Raw genomic sequence first — 17,793 nt, forward strand, 5'->3', positions numbered from 1 at the left:
GTAAGATACGTTTAAACTTTGAACATTACAAACAAACTTTGCAAGCAATTCCTTCTGAATCTGTGCTATCATGCTAATGCTATGCTGCATGCCTTATCACGCACCGGCGCACGGTCGCGCACTGTATTTTGTGTTCTCATCTGTGCGCTGTGCAAATTGCTAATAAAAACCTGATAAATGTTGCGCAGGGGGGGCCCTCAAAAATGATCGGCCCAGGGGCCCTTGAGAGGCTAATCCGTCCCTGCATGTGGTCCCCAGCTAAATTAGTTAACATGGCATCAAAATCTGTTTAACCAATTTAATCCGATTTTATTTCAGGTATTCGAAAAGTACATGAACTACAAGCTCTCAATGTGTTGCAATACATCACGTTGTGAGCTTTCAGATCGGTATAGCCAGGTTTCCAGCCTGCTTCGCTGAGCTCCCTGAATTAGTTTTGTCACTCGATACTCAGTCTGGCCATGGTCCCTATCTCCAAGGTAGGCGATACTCAGTCTGGCCATGGTCTCCAAGGTAGGCGGGAAATGTAAACGGGTGAAATCCACCCGTGGCTTCTGATTGGTCTGTGGTGAGGGTTGGGGAAAAAAACACCAGTTTGACATTGTATCAATGCACTCTGTGCACGGTGCACCTGTTACCCTGCAATGCACGTATCATTCACTAAACTCACCACACACACACACGAGAGGGTGTGGGTTAACGTGATTATTGCCACGACAGGGATGCGGTAAGGAACTAGACGAAGTCGAGTTCCGCAAGCATCACTGAAGTGACAATAATCACGTTAAACCACACCCTCGAGTGTAATATTGCAATTATACAACAGTGACCCTTAAAACTAAGAAAATCACTAAAAAGACCACAAATGTTCAGAGAAACTAGCTAGACTAGCCACCGAGTTTGCTAGCGCTCTGGGAAAACAGCAGCTGAATTATTTGTTTTGATTAGGTGGTGAATGCCGTTTGACCCACGGCTAGAAGGCCGTTTCAACCAATCAGATTGCTTCCTCGAAACGACCTGTGGTATAATACTGAATTAAATGAGTGTTTACTTTTTACCATATAGGTTTTACTCTCGAGTCTCGAGTGAGAAAAGCATGGACAGAGTGGCGCTGGCTGATGACATATCAGCAACAACGTGGCTACAGGTGACGTTATGAAATACAAGTCTGCTGCCTGCTAGCCAGACTGAGTGAGTAGCCTGGAACCCAGGCTGGAACCCAGGCTAGTAGATCGGCAATTTAAAAGAAAGTCTAGAAGATTTTTTTGTTTTTACATTTAACACATTTTTATTTTCAGGCGGGGGTCCGAAAACTATCAATTTGGGGGTCCCTTGATATGAAAATGTTAGAGAACCGAGTATTGGACTAATCTATGGGTAAACCTGCCATTACTTCTCCCTTGCTTTTTCCCTGAAGGCGTCCTACAGTACTCAGAATGGCTCAAAGACCTTTAGTATTCAACTGCTCCGCTCCGGAATTTCCTGCTTATGTCTTATCAGTTAGATGCTGAAACAATGACCTCGGCCCACGCTAAGACACGCACCGGCCCTCAGAGAACGGTCCTCAGGCTTTCCCCCCACAAACAACCAGATGTCCCCTGGCTGGACCGGAGCCAAGCGACACACAACGAAGAGGTGGGAAGTGCGACAGAAAAATCAGATAGCAAGCTTGTCCCATTATGGCACAAATGCAGACCCAAGATGAAAAATAGAGTCTGCAACACACTGGTATGAAACTCAGCTCCACTGGTTTATTAGATTCGACGTTTCGATCCCTTATAGGATCTTCTTCAGGAATAATGCAGACCCACTCTCGAGCCTGATTTGTACTTCGTTGCACGGCGGTGTTGCACGCCTGAAATGCCCAATCTACAGTACAAGCTCGCAGTGTGTCGCTAGGCAACACGCAGTGAGCTTGTAGATCATCCATCTTCGGCGTGTGACACCGTCATGCAGCAAAGTGTATCCTCGCCAAGCCTTGGTACAGTGAAGGTCTGTGTGAGTGAACAGGAATCTTTCACGACAGTCGCCTGAGGGGACAGCCTAGAACACAGATGGCTGACAGTGTGCCGCTTATGAGCTATAATTGATACGTCATGTGTCAGAGAAAATCTCCAGAAGCTGTCTGTGCATCGCCAGATAGAATCAAGGAAAGGAATTATGTGATGTCATAGTGTATTAGTTCAAAACAACGGCATGAGTGTGTCAAAGCAAGGAGGGAAGGAAGGTGTAATCTACTGGGAATTCCAATTACTGTACACAATTTTATTTACATTGACACATGGAATAGTAACACATCAGATTTACACAATAACACTATAGCCTCAGGTGTAATAAATATATACTTTAGCAAAATGCACAAAACAAAACTCTCTTTAGATTTTAAGGGAACAATGAAATGTCAAAATGAAAAACAGAGCCTGTATCAATGCAGAGAAAATGGTTCCAGTTCAACGTGTAACGCAGTGATACCTGATGATTGTTACTATAGTACAGCATGTATGACTGTATGTCCTTGTATTAATGATCCTGAATGAACACAGCATGCGTTTGAAGGAATGAGTTTTCCGAAGACATTAGCCGTCGATTGGCTAATCTCTTCATGTTACAGCAGGTTACTATGGTTGCAGGAATACAAGTGAAGTTTCCAGTTTCATTTAGAGATTGCAATCTGTGTGCACATCTGAAAATTACAACATAATACAATTTTGCATCAGAGTACCATATATCTTCATTAAGAGAGAACACTGTCGACAGCGTCGACATTTCTTTACAATATAACGCACGTATATATTTACAGTACAAACAACAAGACTGGGCTAAGAAGGCTGGGATCCTGTGTTCCGTTAGCCTATTCAATCTGATGGGTCTTTAACCACATGAACCCTGAGTCCCTGTTCTGAGCCAATAATAGGCCAACATTCGGTGTAAATAGGCGAAGATGTGGCGGAAATATCCGCTCTACAAGCTTACATCGTGTAGCATTGCAAGCTTTAAGACCAGCTATTTGACGTCCAATGAAGACTATAGGGTTTAAGTGGTTAATAGTGGCACCTCTATAGTATTTTGTTTTAATATACATACATGCACAGAAATGCAGTTACTGTAGACAGGCATGCGTGTGCAGTGTGCACACTCTCACACACACACACACACACACACACACACACACACACACACACACACACACACACACACACACACACACACGCCGAGAGACAAACAGGACACTTTCTTGGTCCTCTTCACAACAACATCCCGGTGTGGGAAGAGGGAAGTCATAATGCTGAAAGCAGTGAGTGGGAGTACTGGCTGAGAGCTACTGGAAGTCCCACGTTTGATGGAGGAAACAGCTGGAAACAAAGATGAGATGAGTGCTAGAATGGGAAGTCAGCTAGTGGCCCGAGAGCACTGTCCAGCACTACCCTTTGACCGACAGTACAGGGAAGTGACCACTGTTTACCCGGCATGGACACCTGGATGGCGGGCCCTCAGAGCCTTTCTTACCCTAGAAACATAAGGTTTCTAATGCAGCGAGGGCCCGTCTGCAATCGCACAACTGACAATGACATGCATCAGCGAATATGATTCTAGTGTCGGTCAGACAAATCAGCAGGGTTCCCAAGTATATTTTTTTTTTCTTTTTTTTTTTTCTTATCTGTGACCAAATGCCGCACAGCGGGTAGATCGATGATGAAAAGGGGGCAGAGAGAGAGAGAGAGAGCTGTCCGCCATCTGTCAGGCTAAACACCACCATTCCCGTCAGCCGATCTCTAAGACAGCGGGAGAGCAGGTCATGGTGTGCAGGAGGAAATGAACCTTTGAAATGGCTGTACCTGTCTGATGATAGTAAACAAAGAGTGCACAGCGGAGCTACCATGGGCTCAAAGCAGCTATTTACACATTTACACACTGCCACGCCCCCAGCGTGAGCGACACCATCCACCAACATTCACCTGTTTGTTTGTCTTTTACAGCACTACAAAAACTAAAAGCTCAGGGGCTGTGACTGTCTCCACAGGAGGTGTTTCATGAGCGGAGGAGCACTTTGGATTTCATGTCCAGATAACTCGCATAGACTATTTCCTGATGCCTGCGACGTTAGAACATATCAACGGTTGTTATATTCGAACGTCATCTGCATTATTAACACAAATAGCCTATAGCTGAAACAACAGTGTCAGTGTCTGCAGTGTCCTTCAGCAATGTGTCAAATTAAGATGCTGTCTGCCAGCTGCATCTTGTCAAACAGCTAATGTTCCTCGTAGTTAACCCACCGAGCCTCTTACCAGTGTGTGATAAACTTTGTCTTTTTTCTTTCCTGCTAAATGTGATAATTTTCTGCCAGTCAGAATTATAATTTAGTTGTAACAGATGTCTTCAGTTACTTCTGTTAAAACTACTCCCTGGATTTTGGATAACAGTAAACATCAGGTTGTAAATGACCCAATTGTTAGAAACAGCCAGGAGGAACGAATTTGACATTTATTTTATAGTACTTCTCAGCAAAACTGCGTTCTGCATTTGTGTTCGAATCGCACACTGTGCACCACCAATAAAACACTGGATGTTGGCCGATCCAGCATGGCTTTACTATAGAAATGCATGACTCAGATTGCAGCTCATAAAACACTTTCTGTGGACATGATGCCTAATTCAAGAGTTACACATTTCAAAAGATGCCATGTCTTAAAAAAGTTGTAACAATGTAGCAGTACTACCCGTCTCGCCATAAAATTGCAACTACCGCTAACATTACTGATACTATAATAGATATATACACATGTACAGCGAGCAAGCACATAAACGCAAAGCACATAAACGTAAATAAGTACCATATCTGAGGAGAAATTCCAAAAAGACAGGCCTCTACAAGTGTAGAAGAAATAATGGACTGACACACTGCGTTCTTTTCATAGATATGCTTGTATGCCAAATGGATTTGGTAAAGTTATAAATTAATCTCTTGGGCACCAGTTAGTTGCAACTAGAGCAGCAGACCAAAACTACTGCTGGTTTCCATTCTAATTGTCTAATCAAGGACTAATGTAGACCTTGGACATCAGGTGAACCTACTTCACTGCCTGAAAGAATAGAAGTCAACAGTGGTCTGGGTCCGGCAGAAAACAGTTCAGTAATGTGAAGGGGAATGGTAATGTTCTCTAGCAGCGATCTCAACATGCCGTCTAGCTTATATTTACCGGTATCCCCATTTAAATTGGCCCCTGTGAGTTTCTCCTTCATATAACCAGAGGACCTGTACATGTGGAAATAATACTGACAGTGTAACAAAAGTGTAAAAAAAATAAACAGAAATATTAAGAAGAACGGGCATGAAAGATGTGAAGTTCAAGTGCCGTGCGTGCCTCTCATCAAACGTTCGCTCTGGCAGTGCTCCAAAATGTAATACAAAATACTACATAACCTTTCACCAGAGAGGAATGAAATGTTGAACACCAATCATCAAATGGTATGAACCGAAAGGTTAATAGTCGAGCGGCAACGTTCAAGAAGGTAGTGTAGAAAAAAACACACAAAAAAACCCAATGAAAAAGCACACATACACGAGTGTGTAGTGAATGACGGTGAGTTAATATGACTGTATGACAGTTGAAGTTGTAGCATAAAAGGTTTATGCCCCTTCGCACCTCAGCGTGTGTGTGTGTGCGTGTGTGTGGGTGGGGGGGGGTCTCGAGTCCCATGAAAGGGAGAGGATTTGTCCAGTCTGTCCTCCAGTGTGGTCAGAAGCAGTCCCTCCTGGTACATGTAATAACACAGATGGTAGATACAGTACCACATTGTCCAAGAACAAATCCGAACCAATCCAAAAGGGGCGTCGGGTTGGTGGAGGAACTTTACAGGCACTTAGCGGGGCAGCCGAGCGTTAGCGGGGTGGGGTCCTTTACACCGGGTGGGCCCGGCGGCTCATGCCCTCCAGGAATACCTCGTCGTGCGCTAACAAAGGTTGGGACGGGGTCGGTGGGCTGTTGCTGCCGGCGGAGCTGAGGCGCTGCAACGCTGCATTCTGGGAGTTGTGGTCCTCCCTGGTCCCCGCCTTCAGCTTAGTGCTGAAGTTCAAATATATCTAGAAAGGATAGATAAATAGATGGACACAATACGTGTGAGAGAGAGAGAGACCGTTACACAGAAAGAGAGGGGTAAGAGAAAGAAAGAGAGACATTGTTGTAATGTCTACTTTGTTGCGCGGGGGTGTTGCATACCAAAAGATGTACAGGCTCACAACACAGCACAATGTATGCTTATATAGATCTGCTATTTTCAGTGTGTGGCACCAGTGTACAGCTCAGTATAAGGGCATGGTCACACATACAGGTCAGATGTTCACTTCTGTTCTATGGGAGAAAAGTGTGTAGGGTTGGGATCCGGAACTGGGGGATCTGGAGGAACGGGAGCCAACATCGAGGTACCGAAATCGGTTCCATCACATTTTTAACCGTTTCTAGAACCAGTTTTCTAGTCAGAGCTGGTTATTGGGTTTGTTATACAATTACAATACCAGTTTATTACATTACAATTCCTTGCAACTGCCATTGGGGATAATGGTTGCATGGAACTACATGCAATTATTCACAATCGTTTGGTTGCAAGGAGTTGCATGGTGAATCATTGGTGTGGTTTGGGCCTTAGAGTTACAGACCTGTAATCTTCCATTTTAAACACCTACTGTATAGGAATATTAAAAAGGAAACATTGAGGAATTAGACCGTTAAGAGGGAATCCGTTAAGAAACCGTAATTGTTACAATCCTAAAGGATCCCAATCCTACGTACGTGAATTCCAACACGTCTGAAGCTTGGAGTTCAATATTGATTGGGTGTCAACCATCAAGAACCAACTATGGAAGTTTTGCGTGTAGTTTTCAGTGAGCCAACAACTCCAACGTACTGTACGTGAAACAAACTACACAGCAGAAAAACATTGCTCACAGTCACAACCCACAAGACAACGTGGGAAATTGACGGGACTGAAATCTCGACTTGCTTTGGCTACAATCAATGCTCCACCTGACACAGATGTGTGGCTATACTCTTAACACTATATTTACAAAGGACGTGTACAGACATCCTTTCTAATAAAACCGCAGGAGACGTGTATACACGTCTTTAGGGCTTTTTTATTGATATATAAAAATAAATAAATAACAATTTTTTGTTGGCCTTGTGTTTCGCGCATGCGTGCTGCCGTTCACATCCTTGTTTGCGGCCCGATTAGAATGGCTCATAGCTCTAAAACTAGGGAACTCTCCATGTTTTTGACCAAAAGCACAATGTTCTGTCTTCCTTTGTGACTTCATCATGTATCTTGTTTGGAATATAAACGGTTCTAGAGAGACTTTAGCGTGACTAGCGTGAGGTAAGAAGAACGGAAGATTATGAGGGTGCGGGCCGATATGTGCAGGGGACAGGCGTGGCACGAGAGACCCCTGCTGTGGCTGAGTCCTGGGGATGCTTTTCTGCTAAGCAGCAAACTATATATGCTTATATGATTTCTATTTATATTAGCATAATTTTGTGCGACTGTAAAGACGAAACGGAAGTGGGGAGGAGGCTCCACTTCCGCTTTATATTTTACTCATGACAGCTCTTCCGTTGCTCCAGACTGTATGATGGATGCATTTGGAAATGACGAGAGGCAACAGTCTTGTAATGCGAGAGTAGGAAGGAAGTGACATGGTCAAACCCAGCCGGAGTGACCTCAGCCACCATGAGACGAAGGGACAATCCTTCCAGTTCAGAGTTAGCAGCAACATTATTCAAAGGTTAACAGCAACCTTTTAATTATAGCGGTTATGCAGCTGACCATGGTATACAGGACATAATTGTCTTGCTTGAGAATTTGGGGTTAGTATATTGACAATGGTATAACTCTTTATTGACCATGGTCAACAGAGCCAGCCGCATGTGCCAAACCAACCACGGCGCTATCATGTTACCTAATCACTCTGGTGAATGGCCTGTCAAAGCTGCTGTCTCTCATTCTTTAGCTAGGACATTGAGGATAAGTGCTTTGACAGCTACACATACTACTTATTTTCCACTGGTCTCTGAGGAGAATTAGCTGTACACGAGAGACTCCTCTACTGTTTTGTCCCTCCCGAGAGACTGTATTTATTTTTTTGGGCCATTTTTGGAAATAAATAAATGAATGAATCAAACATTAAACAACAGTAAAATAAAATAAGAATTCCAAACAATTCCCAGAAATTCTAAAACGCACCTGCAAGCTTGTAGATACACTATTATTTAACGCATTTTAGGGGCAAAAAATAGGGGTTACAGTACTGTAAGTGGTTACAGTACTGTAAGTGGTTAAATGCCATACTGCAATGTAAAAACCGACGTGGACGCAACTTACGTGCTTGGTGGCGTCGGACAGCTGCTGTTCAATCCTCTCCACCACCTTCCTGAAGGGCGGTCTCTTAAGAGGGTCCGCGTCCCAGCAAGACCTCATAATCTCATACCTTTAGGAATGGCATGTCAGTCAGCAAGTGTCACAATTACACACACAAACACACACACACACACATTCTCTTGTCACACAAACAGTAGAGACCGACCGACGTCATGACAAAGAAATGTGCAACATTTACGAACACTTTACTTATAAGCAAACAGGTAAAAACAAACACCTTCTTAGTAGATATAGGCTATTATTAAATAATAATATATTAGTATGAAAAGAACGTTATTTGAATTTCAATAAACTTTAATTATACAATTCATTTTATGTAACCACGTTTTGATCATTTTTTACAAATCGGGGCACATGAATATGAATAATTTACTCACATTTCACTGGGTGCAAATTCTGGAGCATCCATTCTGTAGCCCTCTTTAATGAGCTTGTAGAACTTGGAGTCCACAGGCATACCAGGATATGGGCTGTTTCCTACAGAGACAACATGGAGACAATCAGAGACTATCAGAGAGACCAAGACACAACATACAGTACCACACCCACGCACGCACACACACGCACACACACACACACACACACACACACACACACACACACACACACACACACACACACACACACACACACACACACACACACACACACACACACACACACACACACACACACACACACACACACACACACACACACACACACACACACACACACACACACACACACACACACACACACACAAACAAGCCTACAAAAGAAATACACTTCCCCACAAGCCCACACACCTGAACACAAACAGACTTGCCCACAAAACACACATACTGTACCAACTCAGACTCAGACAAGCACACACCCACACATGTGCGCACACACACGCACACATACGCACACACACACGCGCAGACAGTGTGGATAAACATACCTAAAGAGAATATTTCCCAGAGTAAGATACCGTAGGACCACACATCGCTCTCAAAGGTGTACACACACTCGAAGATGCTTTCTGGGGACATCCATTTGACAGGCAAACGAGCCTAAGGGAGAGAGAACACAATGTGAATCTTTTGATTCAGCCGAACCTGGCTGAGACAAAAGGACGATCATGCATTTTCGGTTTCTGTCCCACAACTGTGGAATTTGTAGAGAAAAGGCCCCTGCAGGTCTCCGCCTCTCCGGTCAACAAAGTACCGGTATACTTGTTTTGGTTTAAGTTGTAATGTACTGTAATGCACACACACAATATAACCATATGACAGCACGTTTGCTGCCAGACATATATCTTTACAGAGGACACCTTGTCCGTGGAACATACCAGAGCCTACACCTACACGCCTGGAGCATCAACAGCACTGTACAGGTGTAAAATAACAGTTCCACTGTGAGGCTTGTCATTAGTAGGAGGAGTATATGTCTGTCTGTCTGTCTGCTTAGGGTACCAACAGGTGCAAAAGTTGCACAGAGACAGAGAGAGAGTGTTGCACTGTTGCCTGCTAATTACAATATGGAGCGTGCGTGCATGCGAGAGACAGAGAGGGAGTCGAAGCCCTTATTTCAATTTAACAAATTTAACGCTGTTAATTACATTTATTTTTCTCTCAGAAACCTTGGAGGGGAGGTTCATAATAATAATTAAATTAATGTACACAATAATTCAGTCAGCCTCATGTTGGCGCTATAACAGCCCACTTTACATTTTGCCTTATAACCCTTGAACTGTGGTCGTAAAATCTAAAATTCTCCTTGGCTCATGACATCTCCCCATATAGGCCACGCCCATTTGCGTCAGGATAGATTTCTGCCATTTAGAATGTTCTTCAAAACATACGTTTTGCTCTTCCACCTACAGATTTGGTCCAAATCTCACACAAATCGGTACACAATATCTCTGGACTGATCCGATTAAAACACCACAGGAAGAATTGTGATAGTCTGTATCATCATTCGGTCGTAATCGCCTTGCAAAGTTAGTGGGAGGGTCCACATTTTAAACACATGTCAAGAGTGGTTGAATCAACAGAGAGCCAAAAGCAATTCCATTTTCATCCAAAGGGGGCACTGCAAATGCAAAAACAAATAAACGTTTGTTGCAAAAACATGATTTTTGGGGGATAAATACTCCTAATTACTTACACATGATCACAGGGGTGACTTGACATTGTAATTGGCTAGCTAAATCAGTGGGAGGGGCCTACATTTCCAAAGGCGTCTGTGCCACTTTGTAATTTCCCCAGAATTGCACCTTTCCTGCACCTTTTGCCTCAGACACCAGACTGATTACACCTCAAAATACATACATCAATAATATGATCTATTAAATCGCATTGCCCACACTGTACATAATTTGGTGTTCATGTATTCGAACGGGTAAGGACTAGTGTAATTTTAACTTTTGTTCTCTTTTGGTAGTTTCTCACACAGGTCGTGGTTCAGATTGGAGATGTTTATTTCTCATGCTCATACAAGTGGTATGACATGCTACACTAGATTGTGCTGACAATTTAAAAAACTCTTCAAAACCAGATAAATAGTGTTAACCACATGTTCTAAGCTTGTGAGATTGTAGAACAGGTATTTTCGGTAGAGAGATTTGTTGTGAAGGGGGGAAAAAGGAAGTTTTAAGTATAGACCCCTGGGGGACCCTGGTCGACTATAGCCTAAGTATATATAGGGTTTTGCAAGAACAATAACTTCAGGAAGTCTATTAAGTGTGTGTTAGTGCGTTTACTGTGCAAAGTGTAGATAACTTTGCTAACCGTTACTGGGTGTGCAAAAACATCAATACTATACAGACACTTTAGGATTGTCAGCTGTAGATTAAAGCAATAAGCCACAGTCTCAGGTTACCAGGTATTTTACAATGGCTGGGAGGCGTAGGTAAACCTGACGTGCAGCGGAGGGTCTTCTATCCTCTCAGGCCTTGTAAAATACCCGGTAAGCTGGGGCCTCGAGTGGCCTATTGCTTTTCTAAAACGGTTACAAACATATAGCAATATTAACCTCATAAAACTATAAAATTCACAAAAGTAGATACGCTTTGCGCCACCAGAGCGAGCCACACTTCCTTGTTTTGCTCGGCAAGTAGACTATGTGATGGGAGAATAGCGCTTGATGTCTTTACGGGGCTGCCTGGAGCCACACATTCACAGTCATATGAGTGCGGGCGGCCGCGTGTGTAAGGCAATCAAGTGCTCCCCTTCCCCAGTTCAGCTGCAGGATGATACAAAGTGATTGAAGGTGTGGATTATCTGTGAAATTTCACGTGACAGTCATAATCAAGTATTGGGAGTGGGACTAACCGTTTTAGAAGGAAGAATTTATAAGATTGTGAGCACTTTTTTACACTTGACAAATGTGCGACACACATAGGAAGCCTTGAGCTCTTTATCAGAAATCGTACTTCGAGTCAAAACAGTTGTTGCTGTTTGAGATTTGCCAGGCACATCAGGTCATGGGTTAGTCATTATGTTATGAGTGAAAGTTTTCTACCAATGTTTGAAAATATGTTGAAATAATAATTTAAAAATGTGTAGGAAACGCATGTTGACAGTGTGATGTGTGCTGAGCCGATCCAGATGGAAGCACGACGAAGGAATTCATAGAATGCAGGTGACTCATGTGCTGTCAGTGCAGACTTACGTTGCCTTTGACCACATAGTTGGAATCAGTGGTGATGTCCCGAGCCAGACCAAAGTCGCAGATCTTTGCCACTCTTCCTTGAGTCAGGAGGATATTTCGGGCTGCCAGGTCTCTGTGGATGCACTGGAAATGAGGCACACATGGTTATCCGACTTATCTCTTACTCATTTTCATGTGCTGGGGTAAATTTGGACATCCTTGTGCCGCTCAACGCAACGTAATGCACTACTAGGGTTCCCGCACTGGAATCTGTCGCCACAGATGCTGACACTGATACACACAGGGATGGCTGTGCAGCAGTGTCTGCAGCTGATCAATATTTCAACATTCTCCAACATACGTTTTAGGTCTGTTGACCAGCCGTGGAAACAGGATCCACGCTTTACGCTTTTAAGTGGGGAAGGGGGGTGGGGGGTGGGGGGGTGGGGGGGGGGGGAGGAAATGAAGAGAAAAAGAGAATGGAAGAAGTGGATGGAAACGGTTGCCATTTCTGTATATCATGTCTGTTGATCTAACATTGGTGTGTTTTGTCCATTGATATGGAATCTTAATGGTCAAATGGGATAAGAGCAGGCCAATGGCTTTTACTGCCATGGTCATAAAATATTTACTGCATGATCAACAGAAAGAGAAGCTGGTCTTTTTGGCAGATGAGTAAATTCCAAACAAGGTGCTCTTTGGGATAAGAATGAACAACTTGACGAACAAAAACGGTAGCGATGAAGGTACTCTGGTGGAAAAACAAAAACCCTTCATGTGTATACGTATAAAGCAGATGTTTAACAATTTAAACTCTTGACTCTCTCAAGACTTAAACAATCATTTAGCTTACACACACACACACACACACACACACACACACACACACACACACACACACACACACACACACACACACACACACACACACACACACACACACACACACACACACACACAGTAGTAACTGCTGTGATTGCTCATTTTTTCCCACAGCTTGCGATTGTTTGAAATGAGCACGTCTCATGCAGACGTTCTTCTTAAGCCTCATGGGTCATTGAGAAGCCATGATGTGTCATGTCGTGTCACAAGTCATCCACTATATTAATCACATTCATATGTAAGTGCGACAGCCATTGTGACATGTGTTCCTCAAGGTTGAAATCAAGCCCTGAAACAAGTTGGGTGTAAATTGTAATTGATGATTTATGCACTACATCCTCTTGAGGTTTGCTTAATCTTTGGTATTTGATAATCACTAGCAGAAAATGCACATGTGTAAATTTAAGTCAGAAGAGTGTATAAATCAAACCAAATGGACTTGATTTTTTACACGAGGGAAAAGAATGCTCACATTTTTGGAGGCCAGGAAGTCCATGCCTTTGGCCACCTGATAGGAGAAGCTGAGAAGGTCTTCGGTGTCCAAGGAGAGGCCGTCCTCTTGAAGCATTTCACTCACAACGTCCGCATCACTGCATGAGCCACCTGACACACAAAACCAGGGCAACGTTCATGTTTACTGAACAGTGGAAGGGCTGCGATCCATAACTGTGGACAAATTTGACTGAGGGACTGAATTTTCTCATGTGAAAGCAGGGAATCATAGCTTCAAATTGACATATTAGTTGTTCAGTTTGACCAACCAGTTTTGGAGATATGGCTTATAGAGTAATGTCTTGCAGAAAACAGCGAGTTGAGAAATCAGGCTTGAAATGTTCACTTCTGTGGTCTAACATTACACCTATAGCTGTTTAAGCATTTATTTCATATTTACATGTCAATTTCAGCTCTGACACTTATTTCAGACATGCTCAAGTATGTGAAGAGTCTGCCTGTGCTATTAACTCATTTTGGATATATTAAAAAAAAGCTTTTCTCCTCTGGTAAAAGCTGGAGGTTGCGCTATGGCAGGCTCTCAGTCAAAACTGGGTCACCATTGTCTTCCTAGCGATTATGTTTTTGTCAGATTAATCAAATATTCAAGAAGCGCATTTTGTTTATTTATTAATATTACTTAACTAGATTATTTAAAATCTACAATAGTCTGATTGCCGGGATAGTCTGATATGTACAGTATTACATCTTTTTTTTTTAAATTGATGCTGCTATATAAATATTTGAAGTTTTTCAGAAATCTTAGGTCAGGATTTAGAAGGCCTTTTTAGAATTGGCCTTATGGGTTAGGAAGACCTATTTTCTAGTGCATTGTACAAGTTAAATGCAAAAACAGCAAAATATCTCATCTACAAGCTCACAATATGTCACATCACACCTGTTGTGATTGAAGAGCAGATTGTGCTCTTCAATCTGCTTTTTTCCCGCTATTTTGAAAAACGATTATTGTATTAAAACACAATTCCCGCCAGCATTAATTAATCCCTCAATAGCGTATTGGTCTGTTGCGCTAACGAACGGTAGCTAACGATTCGATCGGATAAAAACATGGATTCAAGAATATAAACCTTGGAAAACGGGATTCCGGGTTTGGCAGGCTAGCTAGGCCTGCCAAACCCTACGGTTTCGCCAGGTTTGGCGTACTCCGTGTTAAAATAGTTTTTTTTAATTTATATATCTACTAAATTCATTAGGTCAATCAACTACCCCCCCCCCCCCCCCCTAGTCTCATGGAATAAAGCTAAATAAAATCTGACTGAAAATGTAATGATGATTTTAGGCAGACCAGCTGAAGAAATCATTTTTCAAATCAAATTTCTGAGACCATTCATGTTTCTGGAATATGCTTCTAAACTTGTAGTCTATAACTAATCGAAAATAGCCAATCTACAAGATCTGCTATTTTCACAGAAAGCTTCTATAGAATCCAAATGACTGAAATCAGTTGTGGCGACTGAGAACTTGAATCAATGTAGTCGACGGTACTTTTCATTAAGTATCATTAGGTGTGTCTCTTGCCTTGGCGGATGGAGCGTCTCTTCTCGGAGGACGAGCTGACCAGCGGGCCTCCGCCGACAGAAGGCCTCATGCTCATGTAGCCGCTCCTGCTGTCCCTGTGGAGAGAAGGAGCAGACTGAGCTCAGAACACACAGAGAGACACACAGAGGAGCATGTGGAGAGGAGTAGGAGCAGTCTGGGCTCAGAACACAGAGAGACACACAGAGGAGCATGTGGAGAGTTTGAGCTCAGAACACAGAGAGCCACATAGAAGCATGCTGTCCTTCCGGCACTATACTCCTATACGTACTGCACAGTGCGTCCTGGGCACTGAAGCCCAAGTCACGCGCCTCGTGTTATATTATACCTCCTCAGACGACGGTGTCGTGGAAAAACATGTGAAAATAGCAGTTCTGAAAACGTACAACTTGTGAGCTTGTAGCTTCTCCCCTATATTGACATGGCAAAAACAGGGATAGTTTTATATAAACGACTGATTAACTGTTGCACCCCTAGTTGCTTTGCCATGTAGAACTGATCTACAAGGTAACTTAGAGATTAGTTCAAGAAAGCGAGCAGCACCCTCGCATTAGAGCCAAGTTTCCCAAACAGTGGGTCGAGACCCATTTGTGGGTCGCAGACACATTGTAGTTTTTGTTTCCTACATTTGGTTTTTTATTATTATTATTTCAAAAAATATTCCCAAAAAAGCAAAATGTTTCATGAATTAACTAAATCCAATGTTTGTTTTTTTCGGGGGGTTTTTTCAGAAAGAAATTCCACAAATTAGCACAAATAGGTAGTGAAAAAAGCTGACGTTGTGAGCTTGTAGATCTACTATTTCCACTACTTTGGGTCCCGGGCAAATATCTCATTTCTCTTTTGGGTCACAAAAGGTTTGGGAACCAGTGCTCTAGAGTATAAGATTATGCTGTAAGACAACAATGTTGCTTTGCAGATGTTTTGGGACAGCTCTCAGCTTTCACAATGACTTAACGTCAGCTGTTCTGTTAACCACTTAAGCCATAGCTTTATAGTTTGGCTATTTAATAGTTAGCTAGTCGATCTCCAAAAAGAAAGAAAATGTTTTCACCTAAAATTACATGCCAAAAAACAGGAACCGCCAGAGTAATTATGCATATGGTTACAGTAAAGAAAGGAATGATTGCTCGGCACGCAACATACTCCTAACACATTCATTCCTACATGCACAACCTGTTCTGGCTTACTTTCTTGCAGACAGTAATTGGTCCATTGCAGGAAGAGGGATGCAATAAAAAACGCCTCCCTTTGTCGCTCTTAATCCAGAGCGATTTACAAATGATGTAGTCAATAAATAGGTAAAATCACATAAGAAGTGCAGAGACAACCGTGTAGCTTCTCTCCAGGTAAACAACAAACCTAGCATCTGTCTAAACAACATCTGAACAAGTAACCAAGAAATGTCTGCATATCTTGTTCAATCTTTGTCTATAATCTATTCTATATTGACTATATTGGTTCCCAAACGGTGTGCCTTGGTTTGGGATTTTGAGACAACCACCACGGCTGCACTAATAACTTTGGGGCAGGCCCGTCTAGAGTTTAAATGGACAGGTATCAGTCAAAAGGGAGACATCGAAGAGGAAGGATGGATGGGGAAGGATCAACATATAGTACCAGTAAGACGCGCAAACGCGGGAAGCGAATGCAGCTTATACATATTTGGGTTTTTTTAAGATTTTTTTTAAGTTATTTTATTTTTTTATATACAGACATGATCTGCTAGGTCTCATTGCGAACGCAGTGAGCACTTACTATGAGACCTAGCAGATCATTGCGAACGCAGTGAGCACTTACTATGAGACCTAGCAGATCATGTCTGTCTGTCTGTCTGTGTCCCCCCCCTTTGTGCCCATATATGGAGCTGAGTGATTTGTTTGTGATTGATGCAACACACTCCATATTTGGACGTATAGCTGCTTTGGGGACTCCTTATATGGTTATGGCTAAGTTAAAAACTTAACTTAAAAATAACTTAACTTAAAAAAATAATAACTTAAAAATAAATCTTAAAAAAACCCAAATATGTACGAGCTGCGTTCGCTTCCCGCGTCTTACTGGTAGTAAGTGCTCACTGCATTCGCAATGATCTGCTACATAGGTCTCATAGTAAGTGCTCACTGCGTTCGCAATCACTGCGTTCGCAATCACTGCGTTCGCAAATATCAGAACAGGTCAGCTCCATATATGGAGATCTAAGGGTCTGAGGTCAGATGTAGAGTTGCTGGCCAATATTAATGACATCTGCAATCTCCATATGGGCTTGATTGGCTGAGCGACGCCACCGACATACTCAGCAAGCTCAGCTGCCAACTTGCGCTCTGATTGGCCGAGCGACGCCACCAAAATACACAATCTGCACTCTGCTCGCACAAGTAATAAACCAGTGGTTCTCAATGTGGGGTCCCGAGAACCCCAGGGGTCCTTGAGGAGGGAGGCTACAGGGGAATGTACAAATGGAACCAAATGGACCAAATGAAGGAGTTTGCAAATCAATCACTGCCATAAAACCAGACACTGACCCGCCAATGTCTCGCTGCTGCAGTATGTTCTTATAGTAGCAATGTTCTTCCATCTTGGAGCAAATGAAGCATTCTCTCTTCCTGCGCAGAAAGTTGAGGAGGTCACCGAAGCAGCAGTACTCAGTGATCACCAGCGTAGGGCCTGCAGACAAAGTGAAGTGGAAACATTGTAAACATTATGCCCCAGATAGGAACGCCAACCTGAAAGTGGGTAAGTCTGTCCATCTGTGGGTTGTGTAAATCATTGCTGTCGGGCAGAAACCAAATTCTATTATTATAAAAATAT

At 42.8% G+C, this 17,793-nt stretch overlaps 1 protein-coding gene across 2 annotated transcripts in view; it reads right to left on the reverse strand.

Moving 5' to 3' along the window:
- Positions 1-2,256: 2,256 nt before the first annotated feature.
- kita (KIT proto-oncogene, receptor tyrosine kinase a) overlaps positions 2,257-17,793 on the reverse strand; it is a 39,592-nt gene continuing 24,055 nt past the window's right edge. For both annotated transcript variants that reach the window (XM_080770380.1, XM_080770379.1), the window contains exons 14-21: positions 17,508-17,649; positions 14,965-15,059; positions 13,406-13,536; positions 12,073-12,195; positions 9,359-9,470; positions 8,811-8,910; positions 8,377-8,482; positions 2,257-6,085 (exon numbers count right to left, since the gene is read on the reverse strand). In XM_080770380.1, coding sequence (XP_080626506.1) covers positions 5,903-6,085; positions 8,377-8,482; positions 8,811-8,910; positions 9,359-9,470; positions 12,073-12,195; positions 13,406-13,536; positions 14,965-15,059; positions 17,508-17,649 — 992 coding nt within the window. In that variant the 3' untranslated portion in view covers positions 2,257-5,902. The remainder of the gene's footprint in view (positions 6,086-8,376; positions 8,483-8,810; positions 8,911-9,358; positions 9,471-12,072; positions 12,196-13,405; positions 13,537-14,964; positions 15,060-17,507; positions 17,650-17,793) is intronic.

Source organism: Protomyctophum bolini, assembly GCF_963924005.1.
Source record: "Protomyctophum bolini genome assembly, chromosome: 8".
Taxonomy (NCBI): domain Eukaryota; kingdom Metazoa; phylum Chordata; class Actinopteri; order Myctophiformes; family Myctophidae; genus Protomyctophum; species Protomyctophum bolini.